Source organism: Epinephelus fuscoguttatus, linkage group LG14, assembly GCF_011397635.1.
Source record: "Epinephelus fuscoguttatus linkage group LG14, E.fuscoguttatus.final_Chr_v1".
Taxonomy (NCBI): Eukaryota; Metazoa; Chordata; class Actinopteri; order Perciformes; family Serranidae; genus Epinephelus; species Epinephelus fuscoguttatus.
In genome coordinates this window covers 7,524,874-7,545,154 of record NC_064765.1, presented here as the reverse complement: position 1 = coordinate 7,545,154, position 20,281 = coordinate 7,524,874, and the positions used below count along the sequence as shown (strand labels likewise).

Here is a 20,281-nt window from a genome sequence, read left to right as displayed (position 1 = left end):
TTTGTTGTGAGACTGTGGATAAAATGCTGGAGGCTAAAGAAATAGGTTTGTGGGGATGTTTTTTTGTTTTATTTTGTTTTGTTTTCATGAAGTCAGAAAAATAAAAATGTCTATAATTAAAAAAAATAATATGATGATATGATAATTTATCTGATAATTTCACATTGTATCGGATCATTTGTAAATTATATTTAGTCGTATTGTCTTATTTACACACTTTGAAGCTCCAAACATTCAGAGGGTCATAAAAAGCCTTCAATCTCAAGTAATAAAACTTGAACGCGCTAGTTTTGTCAATAGAAATAGAAAGTTGAAGGGGTAAACAGAAGTCTTGTATTTGTTTTTACATGAATATCACCTGATTTGTAAGAACTGAATATCATACATTATCCCACAGAAACCCACATCAGTTGACGTCCAGTTTCAGTTCTGTATACCTGTCAATACTCTGTGGCTAATCACTCCGCCCTCTGTGAACTGAGCGCTCTCTAAACGCACGTCTAATGTGATTGTGTCAACCACTCATCCCCTGTGTGTTTCTCCCAGCAGGGCTATGTCCTCGGCAGCCACCACATCTCCATCTGTGGACAAAGTGGACGGATTTTCACGGAAGTCTGTCAGGAAGGCCAAGCAGAAGCGGTCGCAGAGCTCGTCCCAGTTCCGCTCTCAGGGCAAACCCATAGAGCTCACGCCCTTGCCACTGCTCAAGGGTAAGAGGGGCGGAGGGTGTGTGTGTGTCTGTGTGTCTGTGTGTGTGTGAATGTTGGGGCTAAAGGGGTGACAACCCAGCCAAACACTAACATTGAATAAGTGCTGAAATTTACTTGTAGCTGCAAAAGTTATCAAATTCAGTTTATGACAAAGAGTAACTTTAAGTTGGTGTTAACTTAGGTGAGTCTTTTCCTTGAACATCTACATAAAAATCCAGCCCTGAAATTCCAAATATCATCTTGGAATGATAGAAAATGAAATATTTAAACCTTTTTAAAGACTTGATGATGTTGGAATTTCCTTCAGTTTAAGATGTTGACCACGTGGTCACAGTGTCCCCTGTTTGAGTGCCGCCATGGACATTTATTGTCAAATATTCTGTGTCATTCTGTCCATCGTATTACACAAATATCCCTGAAATCCAGCCTGACGTATGTGCTGTCTTTGGAGACTTACGGATCTTAACTTAAACATAAAATGAAGTTATTTGGATTTAAAGTCTTCGCTGCATGACATGACTTTATGTGCATGGACCCACTGGTCTTGAAGCCAATAGATAACCTCTCTGTTCCTCTGTGTTTGCCTTGTGGTGTCAAGATTCAGCTGTTAATTAGCGTCACCTTTACCCCTGCTTGTCTTACATTTAAACCACACACTCAGAGTGTGTTTGTCTCCCGAGCTCCTCTCTGCACAAAGATGCCATGTCGAAATTTTGAGCCCCAGAAAGTCTTATGAAACTGGTGCAACGGTGACCAGAGCTGCTAAATTTGAGCCAGTTATTTTCCTGCCTTGCCCGTTTTCAGAGTCAAGCTGTGTCTGAATGCTGTTGTTGTTTCCATGCCTGCTCCTCTGTCTGTCTGTCTGTGTCTCTATGTGTGTGTGTGTTAGCTACGTGCCTAGACAGGTAGATCATCATGATGATCGCACAGGGCAGGTCAGTGCTGCTCTCCTCCTTTGTCATTGAGAGGATGTCTTCAGTCTTCTTATTCTCCGATTGTAAATGTTCAGAGAATTTTTTTTATGTTTTTATTGTTTTAAATCAATTTTACCTACAAACCTCGTGTCCCTGTGAGTCATCACCTCTGTTACAGCGTGTCTGTATCTTCTCAGATTGTAAAGGATCGTCAAATACAAACGATTTTGGGTTGGTCGTTCAGTCTGACTACCAACCCAAAGCATCAGTATTCAGCAACCTGGGAACGAGACTCATCAGTCAACTATCTTTCTCCAGAGTTACATACTGAACACTTAAAGTTTTTCTATGCAGGAATGTCAGTTACTCTTTTTGAACACACTCGGCAGCAAAAGTAAAAGTAAAAGCCAACCCCAGATTCACTTTCGATTGGCATTTCGTCTCTTTAGTGCTGCGTTTTTTGATGCCTGCTGCTTGCAGTCTGGCACCTGGTTGCTACCTTTTTATATAGTCCCGACCTCACCTGAGTGCTGTGGGGTTTACGCCCGTGAACGTCCTGAACACAGACAATATGAAGGAAATAAGAAAATACAGATAGAGGCCAGAGTCTCTATAGAAAAATACACCACCACACCCTTCTAGTGGGTCATAAGTGATGACTAGATACTATTTCTGTATGAGTCTTTACGTTGTTCTTCAGGAAAATCCTGCGTAGTATACATAATGCTCAGATGTTATGATAAGCTATAGCTTTACAGTATTTGACCTGGATAAAAGCCAAAAACCAAACATAATGTGTGTGAGAGAACATGTTTTTTGGTGGCTTCTTTCCTGTTAATCCTCACGTGACCTCTTTGAGTCATCTTACAACCCCTTGGGAAGTTCCCGACCCTCAAATTTTTCAATAAATGTATTGTGATGCTTAATTATGAGGGACTGGAAATGAGTAACCTTCTGACGTGATACTGTATTGTCTCTAAAGAATGCCATTGTGTCACTAAGCAGTGGAACGTATTGATATGTGCATATCACACCGCTGCTCAAAGTGAATTGTGCGATGCGTGGTATGCACTTGGGTGTAGTAAAACACAATGAGATGCCTCGTCCACGTTTTGTAAACACAACAGTGGTGTGGTGTGGTGTTGACAGCAGGAATGCTGCTACACAGAAACCAGACAGATCCGTCACCTGTCGAGAGTTTTAATGGAAAACCACTTCCTGGTTTCTCTGCAGGGCGGGGCTTGTAATCAGGACAGGAAGGGAACCCTGAGCCCTCCCTGTGTTTGTGTGTTAAAATGTGTCTGTGTGTGGTGTGTGCGAGTGTGCGTTCATGCTCCACTTACACTGGCTGTCCTTATGTAAACATCTACATGCTACAGGCACACAGCAGCACACCTGACCTGCGGGCTCCAACACAGACTTATTCCAGGAGGAGTACGCACTGTTTGACAACGAAGCAAAAACCCAAACATCAGCTTTTTTTAGTAGTTTCTAAGAAATACAGAAGGTTCCTAGAGAGTATATTGTAACTCCACCTGGATGATGACTATGTTATCATAGAGAATAATATAAAAAAATGTAAATTATTCTTTAAATACCATGATCATAGTTGTGAAAATTATTTTTATTGCACTTTGATATATTTTAATATCTCTCAATGCAGCGTTATTTAAAGTAGAAGCAGTAAAAAATGTCGTTGCATTTTATTGAAATTGCATGCTTAAATATCGGACAAAATTCACACCAGTAATTACGTCTTTACGACTTTGGCAAGATATGCACAGAATGTGTGATTTCCCTTGTTTGTTTTCAAACCACATTTTCTCCAAATACAAAATGAAGATCCACATTTAGTGTATGAATCATTTCAGACTCAGGAGATTCATTTTTCTTTCACAGTGTTGGATAATTTTTTATCTTGTTATCTGAGATTGCAGGTTTTATTTTAGCCAAATGGTGCACGTTAGGACGGTCGCTTTTTTATTTGAAATTAAGGCTACTATTTGAATTTAAGAAAAAAATATTTGATCTGTGATGATCTGTCTGAATTCAAAATTCAGTGTATGAGTGCAACAGGCCGTGCTCTGTACTCCAGCTGGATATGTTCACAAAATACTCTGATTTGTTGCCTTCTTGGTAAATTTACAACAGTTGTCAGTGCGGAATGCAGGAATCTAGGGAGCCGTGAACGGATGAATCGTGACACTGAACAATTTGAGATAATGAGTGGAAGTATTTACACTTTTTTAAACATAAAAGGAAGGCTTTTGATGCCTGACATTGCATATACTTTACTGTAGCATTACCACAACAAGAAGTGTAAAGTCATCTGTTAGTATCCTGATTATCAGGCTGTTTTCTCTTTAAATTAATGAACAAATAGTGGATGTCAATGGTGATTCAGAGGTTTTGGACCAGGCTTTAACTCTTACCTTGTGAATCAAGTAATGTCTTACTCATCTTTACGTGATATTGTTTATTTTTGAAGAAGTATTGGTATGTTTAAAGCTGGGATTTTGTTGGGATTTTCATGGGAATTTTGAATCGCAAACAGTTGAGGATCTCCAATTTAATTGACAGCTTCTTGTAGCTCTGCTGACACTACGTTAAAATATATTCTCTGTTCTCTTGTTACAGTTCAGTTGTGTATTTGTACAGTGAGTTTGCAATCAACAGGTGCCATGCTGGATGTGTAAAACAGACAGAATGTACCTTGGGTTCTTGTCATAGTTTATTTTAGTGTCTTTTATAGTCGTACTGTATTTACCCGCAGCTCGGTGACTGAGCCGGCACATGGTCGGCCTTTTTCAGCAGCTCCCTGCTTCAGTTTCACACGTTCACTTCACATTCACACGGCTCCACACATTTCTCACCTCTTCAGTACAATCACAGTCTGCTGCTCCTGACCGCCGAGCAGCTCCACTGGAACTCTTGCTTTTTCACCCGCGCACTCGATTCAGGAGGTGGTTTGCTTACAACGGAGTCGGGCTGAATTAGAAACACAGTCGGACATGTCACCGATAACAGATTTCATTGCTAGGTGTTATTCCCTGTCCTGCTGCTCCTGTACTGTACTCTGTTCCTGCAGAGACATACTGTACAATATGAAGCAAACACAGTCACGTGTTTTTTAGTCATGGTTTGAGTGGAGCAGTGATGTGTAGCTCTGTTTGAGGGTGGTGCAAAGTCTCTGTAAGGACAGGCAGTGTAGCCGCTGGTGGAGGGTCTGTGCAGAGCAGATAATGAGGATGTTTCCATTATTTCCCGCTATATGTATTAATCTGCGTGATCATGATTAGCTGAGAGTGGAGGAGTCTGCAGTTTGGTTCCCAGACTATGATTGAGATTCATGGAGGACTTTGTGGAGAGACTCTCTGGTATGACCTGGTGTCACCACTGTACTGTGGCTGGCGATCATTTGAATCTTTACATGCAGTGCCTGAGTTTCATCTCTGATACCAATATGAGCATTTTAATTTAATTCCATTTTCATTATACCAAAAAAGGGAAAGTTAAATGTTGTCTAAACACAAGCAGCTGCACAAGAACTTAACCTGAATCAAAGACCGTTAAAAACAGTCCAAATTCAGTTTTAAATCAAGACCTGTTGGTTTAAAGAATAAGTAAAGCACATTACAATTCTTACCAGACATTTGAGGCAAGCTTTAAGTATTTTTAATACTGTGTTCTAAAGAGACATTTTGATCAATGCCAAAAAATATTTAGGCACTCTAATGACTACCTTCATATTCTTAGCAAGCATTAGAAAGTTAGCAAACAGGTATAAGCCTCAGTGGGGCTGTGTTGGGAAATAAATTGGGCTGCTCCTTGAAGGTCAGAAATTTGAATCATTAGTTGTAGACCCCTTAGTCAACTGAAATTGCTTCAAGTCAAGCACTCTTATTGTTGTCATGCTAGTCAGTGTGCAGGGGACCAAAACGTCCTTAGATTTAGCTGCACAGTGAGCGCTCTTGACTTTCATGCTACTCTTTGGTACAGTCAGCTTTGGACAAGATGCAACAGCACAGAGGAGGAGAAACTTTTCATGGGAAGGCCCCGAAATAACATGATCTTCACTCTTCTGCTGAGAAGTGGTGAATATACAGCTCACAGCACGTTAATGCGACACAGTCTCTGGCTTTTGTTTGATATCTTGTATCTGCAAAAAATGTTGCACCGTTCCGATCTGTGTCAGCATTGTTAGCTTGTTTGCTTTATTACGTGAATCAGGCTGTCACACTGAACGTCATGCTGAGCCAATTTTATATGGAAAAAAGGAAAGAATTGTCAAATATTCGTATTGAACAGCCAAATCTGATTCAATTCTGAGCCTTAGAAATACATTCCAGCAGCCAAAATAATTTTTTTAAATGATCTTTCAGTGATTAAGGCTTCAGGCAGACATTTCTGTTGTGTTGACAAGGTGTGGAAATAGTGTTGTTGATGGCAGACCAAAGTGATGCTGATGTTTGTTGTCGGCTTGTAACATTAATGTGCCAGTTTTAGCTAGTTTATGGCATTTTGCTTAATGTTTCTGTATATGAATATTGTAATGTACAGAGAATAGGCCTTAATATTAGCTGGCCTCTGCTAAAAACTAAGGAAAGATGGTTATATCATGAATTGGACCACAATCCTGCAGTTTTAAAGGGACAGTTAACTCTAAAATTAAAATTGCATATTTTTCCTTTTAGTTTAAATGCTGTGTGTTGGAGATATGAGCTGTAGAGTTGTCTGTCTTCTCTGCAATATAATGGAATTAGATGGTACTTGGTTTTTGGTTCTCAAAGTGTCAGAAAAAGTGGAAAAACTAAACAGCAATGTCAGTTTGACTCTGTTCCTCAAGATAATTCACAGACCTTGTTCTGAGTTCATGGAACTGTTTTCCTTTTAACAGACTACACCTACCAACCGTATCACAGTACAGAAGGAAGTGTGCATCTACTCATGGATGCGACAGCACGTGCTGTAAACATCAATGTCCTCGGCTGAGTTGTAACATTAGCTAACTAAGTGGCCACGTGAGCTAGCAGGCTGTGACGGTATGTATTTTTTCTCACAGCGGTGACAGAGTGACATATCAACGCGGTATGGCCGTGATACGTCACGATTTGGGAGTTATGCCCTTTCCCTATCATTTTCATATTGAGACAACATGATGGATATCATTGCCTACAGTAAAAGTGAACAAATAAACGTTACAGAAACCCTGAAGCTGGCATTTCTGCACGTGCATTTAAAATAAACATGTTTAAACATTAATTCAAAGAATGTGAGTCTATTTTAGTCGTTTTAGAAGAGGTTTGATACATGAACTATAGCACGTTTACGTCCTGCGTGGAGGGATACACTGGTGAGCACAGGTACGCTAGGTCACTCGGTAAAAGCAAACAAAGACACGACACGGACGATATTACTCACTCGACTGAAAGCTGTCCATCAGCTCCTGCAGGCCTGGGGCGTTTTTTCCAGTTTAACTTAGTGATTGCTGCAAAGTTTTCACTCCTTGTGATGCACTCTCTGCGGCGGGTTTCCTCCTGATGATATATCTCCCCAGTCCCATTCTGTGCAGCAAAATGATTCCGCCTCCGTAGGAATATGTTAGCTAGCCCCGCAGCTACACCACCAGTCCTCCCTTGACCTCCGTCTCCCTTCGGCCTGTTGCTGCTCCGCCGCTCCGGAGGATTCAACCTCTCTTCTCGCCCGCTCAGCATCCAACATCTCATCTCATCTCATCTGTATGCTCCGGCTCAAACAGGTATGGCTCTGGGTTTGTGTCCGCTACAAGAAACTCCTCAAAATCGCGTTCAAAGTCGTCCATTGCAGCGACTATAGTCCGGAGATATCGCTAGGCTAAATAAACAGCTGAGTTTTGTTTACAAGCTACGTCTGTGCCTGCTCACCGATGTATCCCTCCGTGGATCACAGCGCCAGACGTACTGACCTCAATGCTAACCGCTGAGACCCAGCCACTGGACATGCAGACACAAAAACGATATACATCATGTTGTCTCAGTATGGAAATGATAGTGAAAGGGCATAACTCCCAAATCGTCGGAGTATTCTTTTAACATTTGGCTTGGGAAACAGATCCGCTGCCATGATCAATCAGCTATTTTTTTATTTTATTTTTTTTGCAGTGATGACATCTTCACCGCGGTAGGCATCACGTTACCGTGGTGTTGCGGTGATGCGGTTATTGTCACAGCCCTAGCAGTAGATGCATTGATGCAACTGTTAGACTAAAAGGACATTCGAATATAATCAACATTTTGACACAAATGCTAATTTGCTTGCCTTTCTGTTTGTATTTGTGCTTTTGCTCAGACGGAAAGCAAATATGTTAAGTTTCCAAATTGCTGAATTATTCCTTTAAACTGCAACCAAACCTCAGAGCAACAACAGCAGCTCCAGTGAAGGAGCCACACTTAAAAATTGAAGATTAGTGCAGGATTATGAGGAGTTACAAGCTGTCTGATGGTAATGAGTGAGCAGAAACAGCTTCAGCATGCAGATTTAAAGATGTGAGCGTGGAGATGGAAGCAAATGCACAATTCACTAAAGTGAACCCAATTTATTCTTTAAGGTTAACCAGTTGCATGTGCAGTCAGAGCTGGTTTATAAAGACTTTGACTTGTTCTGCTCAGCCTGTAATTTGTAAAAGAGCAGGAGTGTCTTATTTATTTCCCAGGATATGGATCAGGACTCCTTCCATCTGGTCACAAGACAACCACTCTACCCTCTGAGCCTCCCTCCACTCCCATATATGTCTGCGTAAACCAAGTGGAAGAACAAGGATTAAGTTTGCCTCTTCCACTTGTCTGTTGTGAACCTTAAGCCTCAGATAAACAGTAAGACTCTCTTTGATGTGTTTAGACAGCAACCAGTTAGACTGAATTAGTAAATGCAATCAGCCATTGTGGGAGCCAGCTTCAGATGACCATAACACATGTGGGCTTCAGGTGCACCGCACAATCACTGCCTTTTACTTAAAGGCTCTTCTACCTCTAATCTCTGAGCCTTATGTAACCGCCAGCGAGATGCGTATCGGGCAGTGTTGTATTTTATAAACTGGCTGGCAGTCTGCGGTCCCCCCAAGGCATTTGGGAATGTTTTATACCAGCGTTCAGAGAGAGAGAGAGAGAGAGAGGTCAGGGATATATATATATTTTCAAGATCGTTTCTACATCTTTTTATTTGTTACCCCAATGCTGCATTTTTGTTGGCATTTTAGATGAAAGATTCTTTGTAGTTTTTTCTGTAAATACTCTCCAGACACGTCTCCTGTTCCTTTTGAAGTAAAAATTCCTGTTCTCCTGCTGTGTATACATTGCCGCATGATTGTTTCATAAGAAAAGAGAGGGGGATACAACAGGTATCTTTTATTTCTAGGACACTTAAAAGAGCATAACTTCCGCTGTTATTGAAAAAGGATTTCCTGTTTTCTTGCCTTGTGTTCATTTTTTAATACTCATAGAGGATGTTATCACTTAGTGTGGCAGTGGGGATGCGATTCCTCTGTTTTGTATTTTCAGGCTACAACTCAACAAAAACAAACCTTTTCTCCTGCTTGTCCTTCATTTAACCTTTTCTCATGTCTTGTTGCATATATTCATGTGTCCTTTATATCTTTATTTTTAATAGAGGAAGCTGCTCTGCCGTGTTTCTCTCTTTTAATTTCCATAATCTCTCTGTGTTTGCCTCCCGCCTTGAGGAACACATGTACACAGCAGCAGAGGTGGGCGTATATCTGGACAGCTGTACTCGACGCTGTCGGTTTAGCAGACTGCAAAAGCACATCATCAAGATGCACAAATCACATCTTTTCCCCCTCCTCCTCCTCTTCCTCCTTCCTCCATGAGGGTTAATCACCATCACAGGTCAGACTTCAGCCAGAAAATGACAAGCGGGGTCTTGGTAAAGCACGGTGGATTACATAAATCCCGTCGTTGGCAGTGCAGCTCATTCTTAGACGTTTAGAGGAAGACCAGGAGGGCGCAGTTTCCTCAAGGGGATCCCCGGGCGAAAGGATGACGCACGCTGTAGGAATTCTTTACAATAGACCTTGTTGATTTCACTTGGTACCAAAAGCAGCGCCCTCTGGTTCAACAGATAGTTGAATTTTTCTAAAATAAGGACTCACAGGACCAAGAAGCTGCCCACAAGATGAGAGAGGCTCAGGATGTACCTTGATCTCACATTTTCACATGTGAAAATCCCCGAGCCTTACAGCAGTGTTCTGCCTGGCATCAGTGTGTTCAGTAACTCGAGGCTGGGACCCTGACACTGCATCACAGGTCAGATGGAGCTGCAGAGGTGTGCTTTAGTGAAACTATGAGTCCTTTTTTCATGCTGCCAGTCAGCTAAATCTGAAAGCTTTGTATGAAACCTCATTGGAAAAACTGTGACCTTGTGGTACAAGGGACTGTGACGTCATGTGTAAGAATAGTGAACAAGCTCGGACAAGCTAGTCAGTGCCGTCTTTGTTAACACCACTGGTTTGGCATTGTGTCTGAAGCAAATAGCCTGTTCATAATATCCAACAAGTGTATAATTAAACAGAAAAACCCTCAGAGGTTTGGCACGAGTGTGTGTGTGTGTGTGTATGTGTGTGTGTTGTCTTATAGTGCCGTATAATGACTGTAAAGTACTTGGTCTTGGTTGACTGAGAAGTGGCATCCTGTCGCAAGCTGCAGCAGTAAATCTTTTAGATTAAAGTGCCATCTGTAATTTGAGTTTAATTTAGGACCACGTGCCATTCAGGGTCAGAGTACACAAAATCTGTGGCTCGGCAGATATTAGCACAGGACAGGACAAAGTGTAGTGTAAGAATAATGTTGGCAAAATGTGCACGTGAAGCTACATCAAAGCAAGCTCTTTAAAGCTGTATTCTAGACACATTAAGTTTATGCTGTCTCTAATGGTTTGGCCTGTTTGGACAAGTTTGGTTGAACAGTTTTGACCCATAGTTTATGACATCTGATTTATCATTTGTAATCCAGTGTAGTAACATGTTACAGAAACAATAGATGTTATTGATCTTGGAAGCTCTTCAATTTCTGGTTTCTCATTTGCATTGGTCATACCGACGACATTTCTTATAGTTTATGAGCTATACATCCAAACTGGACTAGCAAGGTTTAGCTGACAGACAACTGTTTAAATGCCAATTTTTTCGAGGCTGAAATGCACCTTAAAATTTCATATTCTGCCCTTGCTATTATAAGCTAATTTGACAGTAATGTTTTCGTTCTTTGGGTGAACCAAACATCCTGTACTCAGCGGTTCAAGACAAGTTGGACCCATCTGGCATATTCCGGCTTTTAGCTGGTATCACATGTAGTTATCCGGCAGATTAAAATATCAATGGCCAAAATGTCTGATTGGAAATATGACATATACGGCATCAGCGTTCTCAGGAAGACCTTTAGAACGACGCACATTTCCTCATAGATCAGAACAGAGATACACTTTACTCCACCAAGGCCAACCTAACAGTGGATAGGACGCTCGGTGAATCCCTGGAAGATCTCATAGAGGACTTTATGGTGGGGCCTGGTGTCTCCAACCAAGTCCCTTTCCTCCTTTGCTTCTGCCAATCATGTTCTCTGATTATTCACTATTCTCAGTAGACAGTGTCTTTATTAAAGCCATTTTGTTTTGAAGTCATTTAATATGACAGGCTTGGACTGTAAAGATGATTATAGTGATTGTGTTTTACTGCTGCTTAAATGTAAGCTATTATTTGGCTACTTAAAACTTACGTCTGGTAATTGTACATGCTGGGAATTGCAGAATATTAACAGCCATATAGGCCATCAAAAAAGTCTAGTGCAAACTTTTTCTTGGACCTCTGTTGTGTTTAAAACTGAAGATTACTGGTTTGAATCCTGTAACAGAAAGGAAAATCTGAAAAAACGTTATAAGAATGACAGCTCCCTCAACAGCTACTGGCACACTGCCCTTGAGCAAGCCCTTAATCTCCCAGCACAGGGCTCAGGTTGTACTACACAGCTCCCGAGTGGGACTGTATACAACTTTGTGAATGTGAAGCAAAAACAAGAAACATGGACAGTATCAGCCGGAGTCTCCTGAATCAATAGAGATTAAATAAAAAGATGAAATATCCAGAGGAGAATTGAAAACATAACCTGCTCTTCCTGCCTGCGGACCCCAAGGGTTTCTATGATTTTTGTGCTCCAGCGTGTGCACGGTGAAAAGTTTTCTCTGAAGTAATAAACATTCATAAGAGGAGGGCAGGAAAAATTGCCAGCAAGCTTCCCGGTTACCACTGGAGTTGGCATAGCAACAAACACACATCACATGGCCTGGATGAATCCACCTTTCATGGTATGAGAAGAGAGTGCAACGACATCGTAAATATACAGTAGGACTTATATAATCTAATTTACATACATGTTACAGTTGCTGCATAGTTTAAGTGTCAATAAGTGTTTCCACAGAGATGTTCACCGAAGGAGGTAGAACAAAGAATGCAAACAAGAGCGAGAGGTGAAGAGGCTGGCGGGAAACCTGGAGGAAGGATTAAGAGTCCTTTCATGTTCAGTGGTGGAGGAAGGAAAGAAGGAGGAAGAGGAGGGGAAGGAGATGGTTCCTGTCTGGCAGACAAACTCAACTCCTTCTCTGTCTGGGAATCTGTCCATACCATCTTTCTTTCATTCCCTTTCTTCTCTTCTTCCATCCAAATCGGTGGCATTGAAACATTTCAATTACATATCAGGATGTCAAGATATTAGTGAAAAATGCCTGAAACTCTGCCTCAACCTGCAGTCTTTCTTTATTCTTTCAGCCATATCCAGTTTTGATAAAGCGGTGACTCATCACTGTGATCTGAATAGCCAGTGCCGGGGTTTCAGATGATAAGACAATGGTTACGATAGAAACAAAGTAAATATAAAGTTGTGGCACGCCAAACTTCCTTATACCTTTATAAATACTCATGCAGACGTAACTTCCACTTTAATCAGATTCTGAAAACCCTATTTCGGGATCTGAATACAGATTACTCATCAGTTTCTCTCAAACAGTTGTGTTATGACCAAAATTCTTGAATGTATGAGTCTGTCATTTAAGGATTTCCACCAGCTGTTCAGAGTAAATGTCTGGAGAGGTCAGTGTCACTGTAGTTGAAAGATGACAAAGATTTCAATTGCAAATTACTATCCTGGTCAAACATGGTCAAACCCACAGCCACTCTGCTCTGTAACTAGCCCCTCCATGGTGTTAGGATGCTGCAGTCGCAACATTAACGCTAATTATTCATTTGACTATGTAAAAATGGTACAATCTCATTTCACTGTAGAGCTGCTCGCAGCATGTTGATTGGATCAGCCCCTCTTTCTCTTTGTTTATCATGAGACTAGTGCTGCGGGACCAAAGCTCTGTGCCTGGGACAGTGTTACACACCCACACAGTGACACAGCTAACTGTTAGCATCACACAGCTAACTGGGAAATGGACTGCACTTGTATCGCGCTTTTCTAGTCTTCCAACCACTCAAAGCACTTGTACACTTAATGTCACATTTACGCATTCACTCACACATTCGCACACTGGTGGCCGAGACTACCGTTCATGGTGCCACCTGCTACTCAGTAACCATACACACACACACACACACCGATGGAACAGCGAGAAATTTGGCATTCAGTTGCCCAAAGATACTTCGACATGCTGTCCCCTCATGATAGGGATTGGGGATTGCAGTTACTTCCCATGAACGAGGAATTCTCACTAAGCATGGGTCTTAAGCTCGCGTCCCTTCCCTTTGTACACACCGTCCGTCGCTACTACTGATTGGATGGTTTAGTGAGGTCCCCGGTTCGGCTCTGGCGGAGACCACAGTCAGACTTGACTATGTAGAGGAAGTAAAAGTTGTTTTCGTCGGTGAACCTGTGGAAGTATCATTGGGTTAACATTGGGTTAATATTGCCTAATGGTTATTAACAGGTCTAAAGACAGGGTTGAGCCGTTTCGGTGTTTGTGTGAGATCAGGAACTCAATTAACCGCCTCTATGGCGCTGATGCCCAAGCACCAAAATATGACAATTAGGGATGGGATCACCTTGTACAGTGTTATCTTGTGCTAACTGGTGAGCAGCTCACGAAAACTGTCCCTCGACGCTGTGTCGCATGGCGAAAAAATTCCTGTAAACATTGCAAGATGCATCACAGTTTGGTTTTTTTTTTGAAAAGTTGCTGTGAAACCAGGCATTTCAGGCTGCAACAACCCCCCCAAAATCCTGGAGGGACTGTATAACATAACATTGTAATAACAACTGGCATAGCCAGATGTTTGGGGGTGATTTTGGTGCAAAACTTTACATAAAAAGTCACCATGTCTCAGTCTCTGCTGCTCCTGTTTTGACCAATCATTTTTCTGAGTCTCTCTTTCTAAGTCCCACAACCTTATGGAATTTCAATATTATATGTGTGCATTAAATAACGTACAATACTAATAATAAACACGTTTTATAAGCGTACATTAAACTAAAAGGTAAGAAAAGGTACCAAAGAAAGAACTCCTGTAGTCAAAGCATACCTGAACTCCTGTTTGTCTTTCCCCAAACAAAGACAAATAAATTAAAGTATTGCAACATTTGTTCATAGAGGAAAACAGACATTTATTCTTGTTGAAGTCACACTTGCCTGTGCTTGATAAGTCTGGCAGGTAAACTGAAAGAGTAAATTTGTAGTCCACCAGTGTCCGCATGAGGAGAGGAGAAAGACTTGTGTGTAAAAATCAGGTTTCCTCTCCTCCTCCTGTGACTTGAGCGTTTTCCTCCTCCCAGCTCTCCCGGAGGTTTCTCTCAACTCCTCTCATACTGACGTTAGCTGCTGTGACATCTCACAATCGCCCCCTCCTATCAGTCACTGTGGCATAAATTGGGAGAAAACATGACAAACAGAGCCTGTTAAGAGCAGATATCTGATTTCAGCAGCAACCCAGGCTAATGTGGGCCAAATCCTCATGTGGCTGAGCGTGTCGCCAGCATTTTCAACCTGAATTAGGTTCTTTTCACGTCTCCGGCTCACGTCCACCTCATGTAGGAGGGCTGATCTGTCTCTGACCTCTCTGGGCAGCAGGCTTTTAAAAAAAGAGAGGAGCAGAAAATAGAAATAAAGAGTGAGACTGAGATGTACAATGCTGCACAGCCCGCCCCTGTCTCTCTCTCCCCCTCTCTCTCTGCGGCTTCCTCTGGTCTCTCTTTGACCAATGAAGCCCACCGACACGTTGCCTCGTCTTCCCTCCCCTTCGTGTCCTCCCCTCAGGAGAAACCTGATCCACGAGGTGTCTCTTTACATTTTTCCAGCCCCACTCGCTACAAACAAGCCACAAGAAGGAGCGTGGGTCCACCAAACTTCTGTTGTCCTCATGTTTGGCTCATATCAGCTCACACCGCAACGTTCATGACTGTCGTTTTCTTCTCTTGGTGCCCAACAGGGAGAGGAAGCCTGATTAAGTGAGTGACAGTATTCATGAATGTGTGTAGAGAGGGGGGGGGTTGCTCACCAGCTAGCACAGGAACATTGAGTGTTAAAGTTAGCCTCTGCTGTCAAGGGCTGTCGCTGCTACCAGCCGGCCCAGCCTGGCGTGTGTGTGTGTGTGTGTGTGCATGTGTGTGCGTGTGTGTGTGTGTGGGCGTGTGTGTGTGTGTGTGTGAGGCAGATGGAAAGGTAGACTTAAAATGGACTGGGAATGGTAACAGAAGAAGAGTGTTTTCACTTGCTGAGAGGAGAATGGAAAGTTCACATGTGGAGTGGTTGCATTTTAAATGTATGATTTTATGTGGAGGAATGTGTTTGTTGGTATTTGAGTAAGTGTTGACGTTCTGCGTGGGTGGATTCATTCTGTGAATGGATTTCAGACATATTCTTAATTCAAAGCAGATCCGAAGAAGAACCAGGAGTTCATTAAGAAACGCACCTTTTGGCTTTTGAAAGTAAAATATTGGACCTGCTGAGCTTCCACCTGCTTTGTTGTTAAGCATGCCAGTACACGAGTATAGTGTTTACAACAACTGCAGCAAGGGTATCAACAACTGATCATTTTAACTCTTAAATAATCCATCAGTAATGTTTCCATACAAGTTGTTTAGTCTATAAAACATCTGAAAATATTAAAAAATGTCTGTTATATTACCTACAGCCCAAGTATTGGACATTTTTGCTTGTCAGTTGACCTAAAAGCTACTCTATTGTCAAAGTTGCTGCTTCTGTTGATTAATCAATTAACTCGTAAGTTCAACCCTGTTAGTTATTATGTAGTTTTTTTAATTTCCAACATAACAATATAACAACAATCTGTACTAGGATTCAAGACTAATTTGAATCGACAGGCATGATCTTAAAGGGATACTTTGCAGGTTTAAAACCAGCTTTGTGTCATAACAGTTTGGGTCGTATGTGTAAATGAACTGTGGTAAACTTCTCTCTATCTCATCAGCGCCCAGATCTCCATGCTCAGTTCTCAGCTCAAATTTTCATTGGCTCAAGGGCTGTTGCTTGAACTACAGGTTTATACTTATGCATGCCTGCCAGCATGGACGCAGAAAACATAGAAGCGGACTGAGAGAGACTCACCCTGGATTCCCTTTGTCAAATACAGATGAAGCGTTAAAACTAAGCAGTGCTGAAGATTCTGTTACTGCGTTGCCTATTTCTTGCCTAAAATAAAACATATTTTAGTTCACTGTTTGACTTTTATACAAGATTTTGTTACCAGCCAGCCACCATATTGTTTCCTTTGAAAAAAATGTCAAGCTCGCCTTATGTCACCCACCAGCAGGAACGTTTATTGGTCCCATTCTGGTCGTTGTAGGTTTCCTACCTCTGAAGCAAAAGTAAATGCCACAGCCCCTTTTTTCTGTTTTCTCTAGTCATGTCGCACCAATTTCAAAAGTATTTACATCTTTCTACTGCATAGATAGCCCAATTTTATGAATGTACTTGAGGGAGAAATGAGCATTAATTATGGGATAATGGAATTCGTATTTGATGTACCTGAGATTTGGAAGATTTGAAGCAATACTTTTTATACACCTTTTTTCTACAAAACCCTCCCTTTCATCTTTTTCTTCGTCTCAAATTAAGGTGTTGTCTAAACATAAGCAATTGTAAGAACATTGCTAAAATGAACAATCTGAAATTGGCACCATTCTGATTTAAATGAGTAACTTATTAGAAACTGATCAAAGTAAAGTGGGTGCAAAATCTGGCCTTGAATTTTGGGGCTTGACAGTTTTTGTTCTTGATAGTCTGAACCAAAAATATTACAGTAGATATTGAGGTTCAGCCCTAATCGACAAAATTGAAATGAACCCAACCAGAATCAGATTCATGGCGGTGACAGTAATCTTGTACTGATGGAGACACGTCTTCTCCTGACACCACACAAACGTGCATGTCTCAGCTCTTGTGTTCTGAGAATACAGCAGCAGAAGGTGGTGATTGAGCCGAGGTGAAGGACAGGTACCTCCTGTGTTGTGTTGTGTTGAGTTTGATTCAGCAGTGCACATGTCTGTTGGAATTCCTGCTATGTGAGTCCTGCGAGCGACCCGGCCCTCTCACCTGGACTCGTGAACGCAGTCTTTGTGTGAACCGTCCCAGATGATCATTCCTGCTGCTGCTGCTGCTGCCACAGAGCAGCTTTTACATCGCAGCCTTTGAGCTGATGCTCTTAGAACAGTGTCTTCACTGAAGGAAACTTTTGACGTGACACATCAGCTGTCAGGTTCAAACCTGTGACCTGTCAGTTATGTGAGGATCTGTACAGCCAGTGCCAAACAACGCTACCCTACCACTGTAGATACTGATGTCTTGGATTTGAAAATAAGCGATTAGTTAGCAAGAAGAGTTAATTAGTTACATTATTTAACCCTTTAAGTTTCAAGCAGCCTTTACCTTAGGACCTAGAGTGATTGTAAAGTTGTTTAAGGACCTGTGTTTTTTCCTTTGGGGAAAATGATACTTAATATTTCACATCAAGACAAAATGGAAAGATCTTTATTACCATGTTTGCCCATTAATTGTCGGAATAATGTTAATATCAGTGTTGAAACTGCTTTGATAGTCTGTTCATTAAATTGCTGATGGACAGAAAATGCATAGACAACTTTTTCAGTTATTGATTTAGCATTTTAAACAATTTATCAAATAAAAATGCTAAAAATCTATAAGTTTAAGTCATTTTGAACTGTTATTCAGACAAAATAATATTTGGAAAATGTCCTCATTTTTTTGTATGATCTTTCAATAATTTTCCTGATTAGTTAGTTACTCTTTTGGTGAATAAAATGTCAGAAAATAGAAGAAAATGCCCAAATTCCAAATTTAAATTGCTTGTTTTGTGTGATCAAAAGTCCAAAACCCAATGACGTTACTACCATAAAAGAAAACCAGGAATATATTCACATTTTAGAAGCTGCAACCAGCAAAGTTTTTGCATTTTTGCTTGAAAAACAACCCAAGCGATTCATACTTCATCAGAGTTGTTGCATATTCATTTTCATTCACTTGATTAATCAAATAATCCTTTCAACTTTGTTGCAGAGTAACCCTAGCTAGGGCTGAGCAATATATTGATATTATATTTATGTCATGATGTAAGACCATATATGAGGTACTTGGTCAAATTATTGTGATATTTGATTTTCTCCATATCACCCAGTTGTAGCTATAACCAACAAATATTTTGCATTTTTGCTTGAAAAATGATCCAAATGATTAAAACTTAGTCAAAGGTGTTGCATTTTAATTGTCTCCCAATTGATTAATCAAATAATCCTTTCAGCTCTTTTGTAGATAAACCCTTAGCAGAGTTCTTGACGCTAATAACGTTCGACACTCGTAACATTTTGTACCATCCTGGCTTTGCACACAGCACTTGATTGTAAGCAAACAGGTGATTGGCATCAAATAGCAATTAAAGTGCCACTTTAGGCTCTATTCACAGCACAGTGCTGAGGTAGTGTGAAATAAATAAAACCCTGTAAATGTACTTTGTGTTTTTGAATCAGACAGGCGCATAATTAGAAAGTATTGTAAAACGATGAACCTTCTCACAGAGGCGTTTATCCACCAACGCAACAAGCATCATTAGTATTTACAGCTCAAGTAGGAATTGAAACCTTTACAGTGGAAGGGTTGGGGATGTTTTTAAGTTGTTTACTCACTGAGCTGTGCTGGGGATGTAACTCCTAACCCCACCGAGCGTTAACTTAGCACCAGAATCCATCAACAGGAAGGCGAATCTCGCCATCACTGATTCAAAGAGAAGGACATAAGGTGATGCTGTTTTTGTCTGAGGGCATTTATTGATTGTGCTCTTTGGTTAAGGGTTACTGGTAATAAAAGTGCTCTAGGGCACGCTTAAAGGATAGGTTCAAAATTTTGCAAGTCCCAAACGAGCACTGTAATAGATTTTCCTTACTGTAATCACTCATCCTGTTACCACTGGCCATTAGGAGGTCCCTTCTTAAAACGCTTTAGAAACTTTTGAATACATTTGCACAAATGGAGAGCTGTGGGTTTTGTCCTCCATCACTTACGCTGGAAACACATTAGGAAGGGATCTTTTAATGGCCAGTGTGACGAGGAGGAATGATCACAGTAAGCAAGAAACACGTTTCAGTATTCATTAGAGCACCTGATTATGTTTTAAGTAAGACTTAAAAATTGTGAACTCATCCTGCAGGGCAAAAAAACCAAAAAGCCTTATTTTCATGTGCAGCTCAAAAGGAAATATAAAAGAAAAAGCTCAAGTTCTTCATCACTGATGAAACCCTGATGATGCTTCCTGCAGTGTTTGCTCTCATTAGGAGCTCGCAGAAGCCGTATAGTGAGTTATAATTCAGACATTTAGTACTGTGACACCTTGTTACCTAAACGCCAGAGTGAAAGTGACTACGGCCTCTGTAGCTCTGCCATCTGCCGTGTTGTTGGCTATAGTAGCTGGGAGCAAAGTTTACCCAGGACGACTGCATGTGTTAATGATTGACAGCAGCCTGGCGCCTTGCAAGGCTTGTATGAGACTTGAGAACATGGACATTGAGACATGGGTAGTGTGTATCTGGGTTATGAACATATATCTATATGTCGAATGTTTTCCATTACACAAATCGTGACCCTTTACCTGTACCGGGCCGGCACGTGTATGTACAGTGAGTGCATGTTTATTCTGTGTTGAGTTGTAAGAACATTCCCTTCAGTGTTTTCACAATATCAGACTTTGATTGTAATACAGTAACAAGTCTGGTATCTGATCTTAAATCTGCTGCTGTACAGTTTCAAACTAGGAAGTAACATCAAACTGTGTTGCAGTACACAGCCTGCCTTAACATGATGTCACTGGATTTTATTGCTGCATGGGTGTTGTTCTTTTTTATCTCCGACATTTCGCTAAAACGATTAGTTGATCAAGAAAACAATGGAACAATTTTCATAACTGGTTAATCCTTTAAAGTGAGACTAAACCAGTGCCCATACAATTCCAAGAGTCTTGATACCCAATTCAGTACCATGGTAAAAGACAAAATAAACATACACACCTTTCTTAAAAACATTTTGATTTAATTTAAGTTTTATTTTAATCCCTAATGATCTGCCTTGAACACAAAGCACTAGTCTGCACTTGTA

General features: G+C 41.0%; 1 protein-coding gene across 7 annotated transcripts in view; it reads left to right on the top strand.

The window, feature by feature from the left end:
- The window catches only part of ppp2r5eb (protein phosphatase 2, regulatory subunit B', epsilon isoform b), a 67,711-nt gene that overhangs the window by 9,178 nt on the left and 38,252 nt on the right, over positions 1 to 20,281 (top strand). For 3 of the 7 annotated variants that reach the window (XM_049596734.1, XM_049596733.1, XM_049596730.1), the window contains exon 2: positions 550 to 710. In XM_049596734.1, coding sequence (XP_049452691.1) covers positions 554 to 710 — 157 coding nt within the window. In that variant the 5' untranslated portion in view covers positions 550 to 553. Of the gene's footprint in view, positions 1 to 546; positions 711 to 14,976; positions 15,109 to 20,281 lie in introns of those variants that run through there. The other 4 variants (XM_049596735.1, XM_049596731.1, XM_049596729.1 and 1 more) reach the window with 2 other exon arrangements.